Source organism: Rhyacophila brunnea, unplaced genomic scaffold (genome assembly GCF_057557595.1).
Source record: "Rhyacophila brunnea isolate RB1 unplaced genomic scaffold, BYU_Rbru_1.0 scaffold_1, whole genome shotgun sequence".
In the NCBI taxonomy this organism is placed as follows: Eukaryota; Metazoa; Arthropoda; class Insecta; order Trichoptera; family Rhyacophilidae; genus Rhyacophila; species Rhyacophila brunnea.
The window spans coordinates 60,442,169-60,459,424 of record NW_028232751.1 but is presented as its reverse complement, the minus strand read 5'-3'; the positions used below and the strand labels follow the sequence as shown (position 1 = coordinate 60,459,424).

Below are 17,256 nucleotides of genomic sequence, written 5' to 3'. Positions count from 1 at the left end.
TATATTTGTACAGTTTCTCCTAGTTTTTATTAAATTGGAGGCATAGTGGCGGTAACCGTTGAGCGTGTCATCAGCGACTGGCGGATTGGAAGTGAACAGCGACCATGCTGGACATGTGTACCTAGTATGCTGAAACATTGCTTAAATAATATCGGCTGTGCTACCCGCTTGGTCTAGAGCAGTGTTTCCCAAAGTGTGGTACGCATACCCCCTGGGGTACGGGAAGAGTTTGGTGGGGGTACGTGCTGCACCGGGTTATGGCTACGCCTGGTGCAACAAGCATTAATACAACATCCATGCTAGGTTTATCGCATGCGGAAGAAGAGCAATTGTTGGAATTACTAGCTTCAGACGGATTCTTGCAAAATAAATATAAGGAGTGTACTTAAACATCATTTAGGTTGCAAATGCAACATGTGTATCCAGTTTTAACAGAGAAATTCCTGAAATACATTGCCTTTTTAAACTTCATATCTATGTGAAGTTGCTTTTTCAGCATTTGTAGACATTAAGTCAAAAAAAGGAACAGCCTTTGGGTGTGGAACCGCATCTCAGATTAAAATTAATAACCAGGGAACCAAATTATGATGATCTGTCGTTTCAACATAAATAATTTCATCCTTCTCATGGTTTATAATGAATGTTATTTTTTTATAATATAACTTTGATTTATATTTTATTATGAATGAATTTTATTTTTCGTTTATTATTATTTTGTTTATGTACTACAAAAGGAATATATTTTGATTGTTATTAAAGTACTTACATGCATTTTTCTTTGACGAGGAGTACTCAGTGTTACGAAAATTATAGAAGGGGTACACAGATGTCGAAAGTTTGGGGAACACTGGTCTAGAGAGCTACAATATTTATGCCGAATTCCACCGAAAAAAATGTTCTTTTGATTTACACCACCACCGTAGTGGGTGTAGTCGTTCTTTTCGCCGAATGTTTATCGCAGATTTTTGGTTTTTTAATATTGAGGTTTCAACATATTAATTGAAAATGGACAAAAAAGTATTATTGCTTTTAAATTATACACAACCTACTCAATACAACACAGCCTAATATCTCGTTTATCGGTCTTTTGTCTATTGCACTCGGTGTACCTACACCATGGCCCCCACATCCTGAAACGGGCCCTCAGGCTAGGGCAGTGGTCGGCAAACTGCGGCTCTTTAGCCCCTTGAGCGCGGCTCTGCCGCAGATGCTCTCTGCCATATTTGATATGGCTACAAAGAAGAAGCAAAGAAAATGGAAGAGGATAACCGTAAATGTAATGTTGAATAGACCGAGACTTTGCGTTTATTCAAAACTTAAATGGCTTACCAACCTTTATTTATGTGTCGGGAAAAATTAGCGCATTCAAATTTAGAGAGATACTACAACTAAAAACTCGTAATTTTGCGCTAAATATTCTGTCGATTATGCAAGGAAGAAAGCAGCTGAGGAGAAGAGTCAAGAAAAATAAAGTTCTGTATTTAATTAGGTACTGAATAACATCTTTCAACAATGTTAATATTGCAAGTTTTGTGATTGGTAAAAAGATTTCCAAGAGAGGAAATCAAGAGTAAATTGAGAAATCGATTTATTGATGAGAACCTGGAATCGTGCTTAAAATTAAATCAACAACATACGAACCTGACTTACCCAAACTTTACAAGGAGATGCAAGGCCATTATTCACATTGAGTTTGTCAGTCATTGTCATGATTCAATTTTATGGATACCTGACTTACAATTTAATTTGTATTAATAAATAAGATCATTATTACGTATGATATTCAGTTTTATTCAGTGTACCTACCTATAATTTAATTATGACTTAAAACTTTAACTAAAGTTTATTAAGTAAATTAGCAGTGTACCTACTTACTACCTACGCATATAATTTAAGTTTAAGAAATTTGGCTCTCAAAAGAAAGCTCAATCGTTGTACTGTTGATATTTGGCTCTATTGACTAATGAGTTGGCCGACCACTGGGCTAGGATATTTGACGGGCCCCCTATCCACCGCTTAGATTAAAGACAGTGTAAAACACTACATTTACGTTTTTTAAATTGTGTTTTACTTCAAATTGAGGGTACTTAAACAATGAATTATTGGCGATTTTCAATACATCTACTTTAATAATGGAGCTGTCGAGTATCGACACATAATAATCTGAAAATATATTGGACAATTATATAATTTAAAATGTTGTGATGATGTGTGTTTATCTCACTTATCTGGTCAACCCGACACGCCGGCCTCCCACAGCCCGGGCCCCCAGGCTAGAGCCCTGTCAACCCTCCCCAGCCATCACCTATACCACTCCAGAATTCGGGTGGACACCGAGAATTTCATTAGGGAACGGGTTTCTAAAAAAACCTGACATCAGTGTTTCGAAATTTTTGTGTTAGAAATTAAAATCTAAGAAATTTTACTAAAAAGGGTGCTGGAGAATTACAAATCATTTTTTGCCATGTAGTTTGTCTAAGCCCAATGTATAGTTTATTGGCTTTCGATTTCAATGTGTAAAATCATTCTGATGATTTTCATATTTTGGGGGGGGCCAAGGCCCCCTGCCCCCCCCCCCCTGGGTGCGCTACTGGAGAGTTGACAATGTGAGGAATATGGCTCGTTAACAGAGTGGTGTGATTGGTGGCTATATAATAGTATTGTAGCTTTTCAATAAAAGTTTTAAACTGTTTGCTATGTCGAGAAATGCTACCTAGATTTAACGCGACATAATATAAAAATAATGCCAATTTTGCAAGCTAAGTACATAAAAGCTAGACGCTAAGTTGGCAACGCCCATTGTCGCCCATCAATACTTAAAATTAGTGAGTGAAGCATCATTTTGAAATAATGACCATAATATGGCAAGGAAAACGTTTTTTTGTTCCCTGCTTCGGAAGTATGAGATAATGCCTTAAAGATGAATGCAAAAAAAAAACCAAAATACAAAGATGTGTTATGCACATGTGCCGGAGTTTATTTTAAAGCTCTTCACATAATACGATGCTTTGCAGTGAAATACCAAATGGTTTAGCAAGTACAACCAAATAAAAACAAAAATATTCCAACCACAGATGTACCTACAATGTACATACCTACATTGTGGTAGGTACATAGTAATAAGTAAATTATTTATACATATTATGTTTAATTGTATTAAGCTGTTAGTTCAACGAATACACACAATATTTAATAATGTAGCCAATGCAACATTATTGTTATTGAACAAAGATGACTCAAAATTCGAATGTTAATAGAATTTGAGATACCCAACACTCGCTTGCTTATTCGGCAAAGCACATTTCTGGGAATGCAGTGGATGCAAACTTAAGTCTCGCCAGCTGCATGTTTCAGTGGCGAGGATTGGAGGTAGGCAGTTAAAATTCGATACAAATAGTGCACACTAAACGTTGTCAGTCATACAATTTGTTTTCATTAAACTAAGAAAACACAACTATATGCAGATAGTGCAGATAGTAGTGCTGGTTAGTTTACGAACAATAATAGTTGAAGTATCTATGCTACGGGCAATCCGAAAAAAATAGTGCACACCTTTTCAGTTACTTATTTTTTGTTTTAGTTGAATTAAGAATACATATTCCAGATGGTGTTGGTTAGTTTTTTTTTAAATTCATCAAGCCCTGACAAGCCAAACCATAATCAATAAAACATATTATTCAATCAATAAAATACTTATCTAAAATTATGTAAGTATGGTTTAAAGTTTAAAGGCATACTTTTAAATATTTCATATATTAACGAATATTTTTAACTACTTTAGTAAGTATTATATTCTATGGCTTGGATTAGGCAGGGTTTAATTGATTTAAAAAAAATAACAAACATAATCTACATATTGCAGCTTAGTTCAATGAAATAGTGTGCACTATTTATTTCAGATCTTAACAGCCTACCTCCACCCTTCGCCAGTGGCACATATTATCATACCTAATATATATACATTTTCAATAACATATTATGCTCCTAATGATGTTCTGCTTCTTTATAGTATTTTTTCTACCAGTTAGTAATTATACATTATTATCAACACAGTATGTACTACATGTCATAGATAGTATATAGGGAATGGGATAACTGGACTCCGGACAATTGGACGCTGCACTGTCGTAGACACGTAGGTATACAGAATGTAGACGAGGTATTTTAATCAGTTTCTATCTACTACTTAGTAGTTTTAATTCAACATAATGTATTCTTTATTGCAGATTGAGAATTACCATGCCTAAGGCTTTATATAAAATAAAAAAAACTCTTTTTTCGTTGGAACTTAAACATATGCACGATTAAATCATTATTTACGTCTGCATATTTACATTCTCACCCACACCACATAGTATTATTATTTGCATAGGGTGGTGAATCTTTTTAAGGTTATTCATGGGTTATTATTATACAAAGTCATATTTTTTTCACTTTTTTTATATCAATTTGAAATAAACAGTAAAAAATTTCGACTGCGGTGCAATTTTGTTTATAGTAATTAAGTCATTATACTCTGAGAAGTACCTAAGTGCACATTTAAAATTTGTGGTGGCGCGATACTAGATGCTTAGGTACATAATAAAATAAGTTAGTACTTAATTATATGTTTTAAGAAGTCCATTTATTATTTAGGTCGTTAATGAGTCTTCGGCCTGAAACCGCTGTCTGTCAACATCAATAACTCAACTATTTTTCAAAACCATTATAATGAAATCGTAGGAAAATAAGCCACAGTTCAATAATAATTATTGATTATATCACATTTATTAAAGTGTAGTTTTTATTTACTTTTTCTACCGTTTTAAAAAAACGATTTTACGGTTAGGTACATGTTCAAACACGCGCGTTAACATGATCTTACTCCCTACTTCAGCTATAGTTTGTCAATTTATGGCTACGCCCGTATGTTATAGCTTAACCACTGGGAAATGCCAATAGAAATGAGGAATTTCAAAAAAATACTACATTATTCTTATGTCAATAATTATTATAAAACAATCATTATTCGTAGGATGTTTTGAATAATAAAATGCCTAATTTTTGTCAAATTTGGGATCACAGAGATCATAAAATATAATGTTTTTATCGTAAATATTTCACTACATAATGTTAACATTAATTTTACTAATGGTTTTGTAAATGCGTTTAAAAATTAATAAACCTAAAAAATCTTGACACTACTGCACATGGATGTACTGATATATGACTATATTCTAAAAAATTAGATTGAGAGGTTTACAGAATACCATTTTATGTAATAAAAATAGGTACTTTATGCAGTCATCAAATGTTTAAAATAAATATAAATGATAAAGGCTTCAAAATTATATAAATAGATTACAACATTTAAGGCATGTCCAGGGTTATGTTCTGAAAATACCATAAAATCTCCATTTGACCTACGTTGGGCAAGTGGGCCCTGAAGTAATAAGTAACAAATATTATATTACTTTTATATGCATGATCAAATTTATGAAAGACCACACACTACACATTATATATTTTGTTGTTGTAGGTGGATTTAGTACCCCCCACCGCGTTAAAAAGGACAGCAAAACTTTAAAAAAATAGTCACGAATATGCCAAACATTTGCAACAAAGTTCAAATAAGAATTAGGTATTTATAATACCTAAGTAAATTGAATAAATTATATAGGTTTCATGCCATTGATAAGTAAATACATAAATTTTGATTGTATGTAATGCTTTATGTATCTACTATGTGTAATGTGTATGTATTATCTTTTGTATTATTTGTTATATGTAGATATTGTAAGTTATCTGCTGAGTGAGGGCGCCATTTAATATTGCATTTAATACATTTTATACTGTCCATAAGCTTAGTTCTAAATTCCATCACCGGACTATTTATGATGGAAGATGGTATACCTAAAGCATTGAAATAGACATTGTAGCAAAGAAAATTAATAAGTCTGCGAAATTCCCATGCATAGTGTTTTAAATGTTAGGTACATGAATAATGATTAAATTGGCTGCAAAGATTTAGAGATAAGATCACTTGAGATTCATAAAATTCACACTTGTGCGCTTTAAGTTTTTATTTCCAGGACTGCAGACGGATAAAATTGCACAATCATAATTTAGAAATGTATTTGAATGATCACAAAACAACGCAATAGCAGTAAGTAGGAGCCAAAGCAAAGCGTCAACATAATAATTTTTGTCTTAATGTATAGCAAAAGCGATGTATAATTGGGTACAGCAACAAAATATTGATTTACGGCATTTACGCTGTAGTGTAAGAATCTATAAATATTAAATGCAGTTGGTGCGCGGCGCGTATAACGATGAAATTATGTAAAATTATATATATTTATTGTTTGTTAATAAGGTAGACATATTTCACGAAATTTCTGTTCGATGCTAAAATAAATAAAATATAAATATTTAAAAAAAAAAAATGTATTGTGTACGCTGTGTGTACTTGCCCCATGGCCCCCACAAGGCGGGGTGCTGACAAGGGCTATAGCACGGGGGCCCGATGTGGTGAGTCGACCCGATAAATGAGATAAATACAGATCACAAATTTACTCTAATAATAAAAAAGCGCTATTTTACTTCAAAGGTATTAATAATTAAAAAATATTTGATTGTACGATTCAATTTTTAACTGTGTGCCGATGCTCGACAACTCCATAATTCAAATGGATGTACGTATTAAACATACAAAAAATCGCTAAAAATAGTAGGTACACCTTAATTTTACCGCGTAGGCATTTTGGAAAACGCTACTGCGGCGCGTCACACTGCCTTTACCCAGTGATAAGTAGGGGCCATGACCTACCTACCAGCAATAAAATAAAAAATGATAAATTGTCCTCATTTATAGAAAGTTTGTACATCACTGTTCTAAATAATGAAAACGTCTGCTATTTATTTCGCTTGCACATTTTTTGTATGAGAATTTGCTAATATAACTCATAATAACAATTTAATATAATAGATAATGATACATCGAGACAGTATGTATGTAGGTACGTACCTATATCTAGCTAGACGATTTCATTAATTTATTGCTTTGCGAGTCTGAATTAAATAAAATTGTTTTGAGTGATTCGGGCAATAAAAATAAGCGACTGTACAAATTCAATTAGATGGGTTAAACTTTCAATAAAGTTCCAGAATGGAGCAGCTCAGTAGCGTCCTCAAATATTACAGGTTTTATAGGAGTAACTATTGAAAATAACATATTATTCTTTAACGCGTGTTTAAGTTTATCCCATATTTCTCCACACTGGAGATTTAAACCTTGTTAGAGCCCTCATTCAGAAGACAGCTAACTGCCGTTAGTTTTTCAATTATTACCAATTTCTAAATCATTCAATTATTTACTATGTAGCATCTTAATAAATAGCAATGTACCTATTACTGTGTATTATTCTAGTTACTACCCACTCGATATGTATTAACTATAAAATAATCAACGAAACAAGTATGTAAGAATTATTTATAAAACAAATAGACAACTTATCTGAAAACAATTATGGTAAAAGGTCAATAAATCATACTTGATTTCCAGCCGAGGTCTCAACCTATTATTTTTATCTTTCATTATGAGAATGTGTACAATTAAATTTGGGACATTAATAATACATATTTATGTAGAGTTACCAGTCTTCATAATTTTGTACTCCGGCTCTAGGATGAAAATAATGTACTTAATACATTCAAAAAATATTTTTTTTACATTTATTAACTATTTATTTTCTTATTACTACATATATTAATACAAGTGATTATCATTTGATCTAATTTTATACAAGGTAATCAGGCAAAAAGGCGCATCAGTGTAGTAAAAAGTACAAAGTTATAATAATAATAATATAAAAGCGTATTGGTATTCTATCCACTAATTTCCTATATTCGTATTATATGCACTATGTACCTAAATGAAAATCAATTTATTATTGACCTGTAGTCGGTACATAATATATCTATATTTTCTGTGCGCTTAACTAACTATACTAATAGGTAGGTATACAAGCACATGCCTATTAATGTGTATAACATAGTATATAACTAAAATTCTATAAGTACTATAGTATTTTATAAGCGTGATCCCGTGTATCCCGTATTTATTGAAATTACTTTGCAAGTTGCCACTGCACATTATATTAATTATAATTGTTCAACCATGGGTGGATTTAATATCCCCCCTGTGTTGATAATAATAACCACAACTTAAAAATAATCATGAATATACGATATTCAAATCATTTGCAACAAAGTTCGAATAAGTAGATACCTATTAGGTAATTAATATGTACTATTAACTAGATAAATTGAAGAAATTAGCAAGTCTGAAAATATATAAGGTTTCGAGCCACTGCCTAATCTAATATGTACCTAAGCACATAGTTGAGTTTTATTTTATAATGTTATTTTTAAGTACTATCTGAATTTACGCAAGCATTAATTTTATATATAGGTTGGTGCTACGGTTTGTGCGATTGGTTTAATCTGGCCCTGGTTAACACTAAATAATTATAATATTATTATGCTAGCTGCTTCTTGTGTAGGCAGGTACACTCAAAATTTAGAGAAAATATTGGTAAATACCAGTAAGCCATAATATTATGCCCCTGGTAAGCAACAGCAACATACCAAAATACATACAGTATTATGTAGGTATGAATAACATACAATACTTACGTACCTACGTACATTATAAAAGCGCAATTATAATATACAAAATCATCTAAGTATTTGCATTAAAATATGTAGATAGGTACGTACAGTTTGCAAGTAGGTATTTTTAATCATTAATGGGTATCTAATAAAATCAAAAATTACTGTATTTGTGTACATAGGTAGGTCCGTAATTCTGAAAATACTCGTGAGAAAAAAATATAGCCAATAGAAAAAATCTTTTTTCGAATCCTGTGCACAGGGCGCACGTGAAACCCATTTTTTTCGAAAAAGATTTTTTTCTATGTATGTTCAATAATAAGAATGGTACATTCTTAAATCTTGTGAATTATTCGTTGAATAAAAGAAATATTATTTGTATACATTTAGCTTTTTACACTGCATAATAAGAATTAAGAATTTGAAAACGTAAATTTTGCCTCACCCCAGGCCGTCCAATGCATATGTATTTATTTACAAAAGAGTATTAGGTATGGCATTACAGCGATTGGCCAATGCGCCATAATACATAATAAATACAAATTTAATATTCCTTGACTTAATATACAAAAACTGATGGTCAATAATAAGGCGATTTGATAAGCATTTCATGTAGGACCTACGAGCTTACATTGTCGTAATTAGATAGGAGGCTCGTAGCATAATTGGTTAATGTACGGTTGGCGCGGTTATTTGTTTTCAAATTCCAGAGCATAGGATTTTTTTGAAATACGATTTTTTTCTAGTGGGTATATATCTGGGGTGTTTTCAAGTTACGTGTGATCTATTTATTTCATTCGACAGTGCGGCGCCCAATTGTCTAGGCGCCCAGTTGTCCCATTCCCCGCTTGGCGTCTTTTTAATTAAATGAATGGGTTTATGATCATAAAACCCACAGACTCGGGATGCTGATTAAGTACTTTATGTAGTAGATAGTTTGGATGGAGCCATGGCTTTTTCATTGGAATGGATTTTCTGTTTGACGCAAATAATTTGACATGAGGATAGTTTACGGAAAGATTTGAAAAAATATGGTGTAGAATGGAAAACGCGTTTTTGAAAATAATATAAATCTCTAATTAAGTACCTACCTATGGAATTACCTATCGAAGATTATGGTCGATACAAATTGATGTTATTTCGGGACTGCAATAATCTGCATAAGAAATTTTACATAAGAGATTTGTGTAAGTGTGCTACTGCTATCCAAGAGATTTTTGCGTAATTCCCTATTATAGGTATTATTATAGTGAGTATGCTGTTTTCACGTGAAGTTTTCATTTGTACGAGATAGATATTTGAATTAAATTAAAATCTTCATAAACAAGGAACGAAGTAGTTACAAGTTATTTGCAATTAAAAATGATAATCTAATAATAGGCTACATTTTAATGCAATCTACATACAAATGTCTCATTCACTATCTGAAACTCCTGAAAGCAACGGTGAGATAAAGAGAAAAAAGTCGATTTTGAGATAAGTATGCCAATTATTAATTCAATGAATCACTAAGATTTAAAAAAAAATGTAAATACCTACCCCATTTAGAAAAAAACAATGCCGCCGTCGCATTTAAATTAACAATGGGATAACTAAGATCCTCCACTGTTAAAAATAATTGTATATAATAGTTAGCTATTTCATTTGTGTGACTACCTATTTCATTATCTCGAAAATAGTATTTTTGACTTATCCCATTGTTGCTTTGGATAGCGAATATTAAAGTTTAATAAACTGAATCAATGTGCAGTGATATCGCAAAAAAAACGGCGGGTTAGTAATACCGCCTACAACTTAAATTTCTAATAATGCAATAATATTATGTTAATTGAGTTACAATAATATTAACTTGATAGAATACCATTTTATGAAAATGCCAATAATTCGCAATCAGTAGAATATAATATAATTTAAATTATTTTTTATTATATTTTAAAACTTGACAATAATAGCGCTACATAATTAAAACACTAGAGAAATATAAATCTCTTACTTGTCCTTGAATCACATTAATGTTTTCGTCGTTTTCAGCATTGGCACCAACTAGTTTGCAGTACAATTCTGCTTCTTCATCTCCGCAGGTTGCGGTGGCTGTGATCTTCCTACCCCCGGCAAGGTTGAAGTATGGTGGAGTGAGGATTTCGCAGTCGACCACCCTCAGGTACACCGCCAGCAGGAGGAGTAGCTTCCTCATGGCAGATATCTGCCAAACTCAATTTATTATTTCTCTATTTAAAAAAATTACACGCTCAGTTTCTTATGCACACGGCGAACGCGCCCTACAGTCAACACTTTCAAACCGAATCTGAATTCTCAATTCTGAAACATGTATATTAGTTATGCCAGTGTTGCCATCTTTTCAAAGCGGAATTAGTAGAGAGCGGCGCAGTGTTGCCATATTTTGAAAGTGGAATTATAGTACAGAGCCTCCAAAATTATAGTATTTGGGGATAAAATATAGTACGCGTTGTCATCAGTCTGTTGAAAATGTATAGGTTTTTTGTTTCTCAGAAAAAAAATAACGGAGAATTTAGTAGAATGTGTAAATATTTCGCCGCGGGCCGCAGGTTCCCCATTTTTCATAGCGGGCTCGTTTTTTTTAAAAAAGATATTTCGCCGCGGGCCGCAGATTTCCAAATTTTCAAAGACGACTTGATTGCGAAATGGCAAATGCGAAATTATAGTACTTTTATATTAAATTATAGTACGATATTAAAAATTATAGTATTTTGGGCGTACTATACCTATTTTATATCGTACATAGTACGCGGACCAAAATTATAGTACAAATACTATAATTATAGTACGGTTGGCAATATTGAGAGAGCCTCCAAAATTATAGTAGGTATATAGGGAAAAAATATAGTATGCGTTGTCTGTTGAAAATGTATTTAAAGGTACGTAGGTTTTTTGTTCTCAGAAAAAAATAACGGAGAATTTGAGAAACTCCGAGACCCGTTTTTCGAAGAATTTAAGATATTTCATTTTATACCTTTGGTCAAAGGCACTGGCGGCTCCCTGCTTAGGTCATTCGGTCATTGACCTGCCAAAATAAATACCTTACAATCGACATAATAATATTAATAATATGTGCAATGTCATATATAATAATATTAATAATAATCGGTGGATTTGAAAATATAGGGCGCGCGATATTGTGTCGACCCTGTCTATTAGGCTTTTTTTTGTTTGGGCGATAATTCCACGAACAAAAATATTGTGTTCGCCGGCAGTCTGAAAATTGACCCAAATTGAATATTTTTATAAAAAATTTTCTCTCGTTTCTCATACATAAGACAGAGATCGATATAACACAAAATACGAGATCGAAGCTTGTAACGGTGCGTGAATTACTGTAATATCGGCAATGCCCGAGTGTGAGACAAAAGATTTTTTCACCTAATTAAATGAAACAGAATGATAACACTGACTATAGATCTACCATCATAAATTGGCATTTCAGCGAGGGCGCTAGTATGACATTGAGAATGTTGCCATAACTAACAAAAAAATGGTTATTTATAATTTTTTATTGGTAGTAGATTTATGTACAAATATTAAAATAAAAAATAAACACAATCAAAATAAAAACGCGTTACTTTTTTTTTAACCGCGAGGAAGATATGCATAGTTGGAAAAATCATAAATTGTAAAATATAAAGTAGTATTGTGTATATTTTAGTCATGGAAAAAATATAAGAAAAAGGGCGAAAATAAATTTAATTCACTCTAAAGACAGTAAAATAGTACCAACATCAATGGAATTTTAAATAAAACACGATAACAAACTATAAATTACACAAACAATGTAGAAATTATATAACTACTATAATGGTTCAATTCCAGATAGACTATCATCCGATTCCGTATCACTCTCAGGACCATTTACGGTAAAAATAAAACCATCCATTTCTGTATCCATAATAGCATCTCTGGCGTAATATTGCTCTTCAAATTTTATGACATGCTTACACACATTTTGCCATTCTTCTGTGGTAATACTTCCAAAGGCTGTTTCCGTTAATCCACATATGCTATTCAATTGTCCTACATTTTTTTGAGCAACCCTCCGTTTCATTGTGGCCCAGATTAATTCTATCGGATTAAGGTCACAGTGATATGGTGGGAGTCTTACTACCGTGTGACCATGACTGGCAAGCAGTTCGTCAATGACGTATCTCTTTGGACCTTTGTGGGATAAAATTAATTCATAAAGTTGGCTTTTTCGCATTTCGTCAACTAGAATTCTACGTTCAAGAAGCCAATTCTTCATTTCACCTATGCGATTACCCATTGTTGGACATTTATCCTGCTGCACCGAATGGTAAGATGCATTATCCCCTACTACGATTGAGTTTTTGGGTAAATTGGGTAAAAGTCTTTCTATTACCCATTTTTTTAAATCGTCAGCATTCATGGAATCGTGGTAATCTCCTGTGGGTACATGTCGATAATTCTGACGAGGCGTTATTATGGAATTCGAACTTGTAAATGTCAGTTTAATTAATATACTAAATTTTGTAACTCCGTTTACATTCACAAATAATAAGTAAGTATTAATTTATATTGCTATCCGACATTAATATTTTTTTATATCATAACTTTGAACAAAACTAAAAAAACAGAAGAAATGACTTGCGTTGTAATATAAATGCAACTTGGTAACACTGAAAATAAAACTCTGTCTGTCATGGCCGCTACCCGTTGTATCGCGTTATCAATAGGAATAATCAATCCCTTTTGTCTTTTCTCGTCATCGCAGAACTGCAATACTTTTAGAATGATTTCTCTGGCATTCCCACAAACTGTTTTAGAACTACTTGCCATTATGCACTATACTTATTTCTTCTGTATTTTCAATAATAAAATATATATCCCGAATTCTTCACGCTGACGTTTGACAATGTAAACATTTGACTCAGTCTGGAATAAATTTGTCATAACGTCCAATCAGTAAACGCTACTGAGTTATTTTTAGATTGCACTTCGTCTGCATTCATTTTTTCGTGGAGACATTATAATTGGTTGTTGATTATATTAAAATATAGCTTACTTTAAATACTTACAAATTAATTGGTGCTAAGTAGCTATCGAATAATGTCAAATATTATAAGGTCACATTCGTTTATTAATAATCTAAAATGCTCTTTTTATATTTACAAATGTACAAACAATAAAAATCTTGCGAGCAAGAAAATCAGCATACTTAAATTAGCAACAAACACACGTTTGATTATAAAATACTATATGAAATATAAAATTATGTATTAGGTACATTTCTTATTTAGAAGGATAAAGCTTTTTTTACTTGTTGATCTTTTTTTTATATTTTGTAAGTAAGTATATTTTATGTATCAACACTAAATATAATGTGTTTTTTATATTTTGACGCCATGAGAGTTAGATAAACGCAAGCGCAATCCATAATTCGAGAAACATGTTGTAAAATTAAATGGCGTTTGTGACAAATTTATCCTCGATAGACAATTTTAGTTTCAAATTCGACCGGCTGCCAACTTACGATGGTAGATCTATAGATAATTGGTCTCAAGACGCAACTGTGTATGCGGTTCGGATTCGTTGACAGGTTTTGACGAATGCCTTTGGTTATTTTAATCATATGTAAGGAGTTTTTGGTGCAGTTATTGCATATACACACAACGTTTGGTTTTTAGTGATTTATAACATTTTTGTGAAGCAGTTAGTACGCACGCAGTAGCAATTGAAGTCTGTGATACAATTATAATGGAAATGGAAGCACGATTTGCATCCAACGATCATCTCATTATATCCGATTTGTTCAATAAAGAAAATTACACTGATTTTAAAAATAATTTTCCGACACGTCAAGTAAATTTGGTAAAACTGTTAGAAGAAATAAACATAATCAAGTTAAAAAATGAATTATTGGTGTTTTATCAACGAGATGATTTGCATGGCGCTAATAGTGCAGTTTCTCTTCTACATTTTTTACTCAGCAATAATTTCAACGAAACATTTTCCGAGTCGATCAAAGTTCTCCAATTTATTTGCGTCATACCAATGACAACAGTTGAAAGTGAAAGATGTTTTTCCACTCTCAAAAGAATAAAAACCTTTCTACGCAATAGGGCCAGGATAGACTGACCGCTCTTGCAATGCTCAGTATTGAAAAAAAATATGTGGGAAAAATAGACAATTTTTATAATCGTGTGATTTATGATTTTTCAAAAAGCAAAGAAAGAAAAGTGGACCTAATTTACAAAAAATTATAACGCGTTGTGTGCAATTTCGGTTAACGATGGGTTGGCGTTATGAAAAACGGACATTTTTTGAAGGGTAAGTAGGTACCTATAACAATTTCTAGCACTTATTCTATAATGTATAAAAAGTCAATTTGCAATACGTCTTTTCAGTGTACAACGAAAAGGCAAATTAAAATAATATATTCAAAATTGACCTGCTAGTTTTTTCCGGATCAAGCCGCCAATGGTCAAAGGACTTTTTTACGTTTTCCGAGCATTTTTTTTCCAAGTTCTTGAAATCTTCTTATATTGCGAAATTATAGTACTTTTCACCAATTTAACGAACGGAAATATCGAAATTTTAGTACTTTTTACATATTTTATCCGATATTCAAAATTATAGTTAATATTTTGGGCGTACATACTAGGTATAACTGTTTTATATCGTACATAGTACGCTGACCAAAATTATAGTACAAATACTATAATTATAGTACGGTTGGCAATACTGGTCTATGCTGAAACTGAATAAATCAATTACGGCCGTCGCCCGTCAAAAAAATGTAAAATGATATTGACGCGCGTGTTTGAACATGTACCTACCCAATTTTTTTTTTAAACGGTACATGTTCAAACACGCGCGTCAATATCATTTTACTCCCTACTTCAATTATAGTTTGTCAATTTATGGCTACGGCCGTATTATGTAGCTTAACCACTGGGGAATGACAAAAGAAATGGCGTATTTCAAAAAAACACTACCTTATTCTTAGGTCAATAGTTATTATAAAGAAATCATTATTCATAAGATCTTTATTACACTTGAATGGTCAAAGACATAGCTTATAATAAGTATCTTTAGAATCATCTTCAAATGTGTTAATCTTGCCGATTTTTTTAATAATAAAATGCCTAATTCTTGTCAAATTTGGGATCACAGAGATTATCAATATAATTTTTTATCGTGAATATTTTACGAAAATTATCTCGTAATAAATTATACTAATGGTTTTATAAATGCGTTTAAAAATTAATAAATGTAAAAATCTTAACACCACTGCACAGTTATGTACCGAAATATGACTATATTCTAAAACATTAGAGCGACAGGTTTAAAAGAATACTATTTTATGTAACAAAAACACTTTATGCAGTCATCAAATGTTTAAAATAACTATAAAGGATAATAAGGCTTCAAAATTATATAAATAGATTATCTACAACGTTTAAGGAGTGTCCAGGATCATGGTTTGAAAATACAATAAAAACTCAATTTTGACCTACGACGAGCACGTGGGCCGTTAAGCGACGAGTAAAAATTTGTGTTGCCTTTACTACTTACCTACTACTACTACCTACCTACCTACCTACCACTACTATCTACATGGAAATAACCACTGCCCACTGAAAAGGAAAGCCGGTACGTTACACGACTGGTCCTACTTTTCGCCCCTCCCTTTGTCTATGGATGACCTGTCATTGTCTATAGAGTGCTTATACTGACGCGTCTGTCGTGTTCACTTGTCGGAGTATCCTTAGTTTCAGATTTCTTTCAGATTATTTTAACGTATCTTGGAGACCTTGGAGTTCATCTGATTTAGTGGTTGTGTGTTATTAATAATTGGAAGTAACGATCATAGTAAGTAAACTTCTTATGTGTATAATAATCATTATCATAATTGGTACACTAGGACGTTTGTCAATGTGACAGTCGATTCTAAACGACAATAACTACTCTATACTACAAAATAAATAATACTCTTCAGTCATTATACAATACCAAACCAGTGCTCGAAATGGAAAATTTCACGAACAGGAACGCTCGACAATTTTCCAAAAATGTGTGATATTAGATATAATAATATCTGTAATATAAAAATATCTTTTACTTTTACATGATGTACTTTTTTTATCATCATCTTCGCCCAATACGCTATCGGCTATAACATTTAGTGGTAACATACAAATATAGAGTCATTTTAGTTTACTAAATCGTTTTCTAAAAAATACATTAATAATTATACAAATATAAATAACTAAATGTATATGAATCTAATTGGAGTGGGAAACATTATTAAAATACACGAAACAATAGACAAACTAATCACAATTTCCCATTGGTTTCGTTAGTAGTTTGAATAAAAATATGCAACTAAGAGTAGATAGAAATATGAGTGAAGATACTTCGGTTTAAACAAAATACATGCCGCTTTTTTCAAAGCTCTGATTTTTCGTAAATTCGAAATATTTTGATTATGGTAAACTATTTTTTAATCAAATCAAAATCCATCGTATACGAAAAAGCAAGGGCATGGTTTTTAATAAATTAATTAAAAAAGTATGTAATACGCAAGATTTACAAATGTAGCATTATTTATTA

The 17,256-nt window shown here is 32.1% G+C and overlaps 1 protein-coding gene across 2 annotated transcripts in view; it reads right to left on the bottom strand.

Annotated features, from left to right (window-relative positions):
• The window catches only part of LanA (laminin subunit alpha), a 133,823-nt gene extending 122,864 nt beyond the window's left edge, over window positions 1–10,959 (bottom strand). For both annotated transcript variants that reach the window (XM_085947598.1, XM_085947607.1), the window contains exon 1: window positions 10,646–10,959. In XM_085947598.1, the coding sequence (XP_085803724.1) occupies window positions 10,646–10,846 (201 nt within the window). In that variant the 5' untranslated portion in view covers window positions 10,847–10,959. The remainder of the gene's footprint in view (window positions 1–10,645) is intronic.
• Between the last annotated feature and the right edge of the window lie 6,297 nt (window positions 10,960–17,256).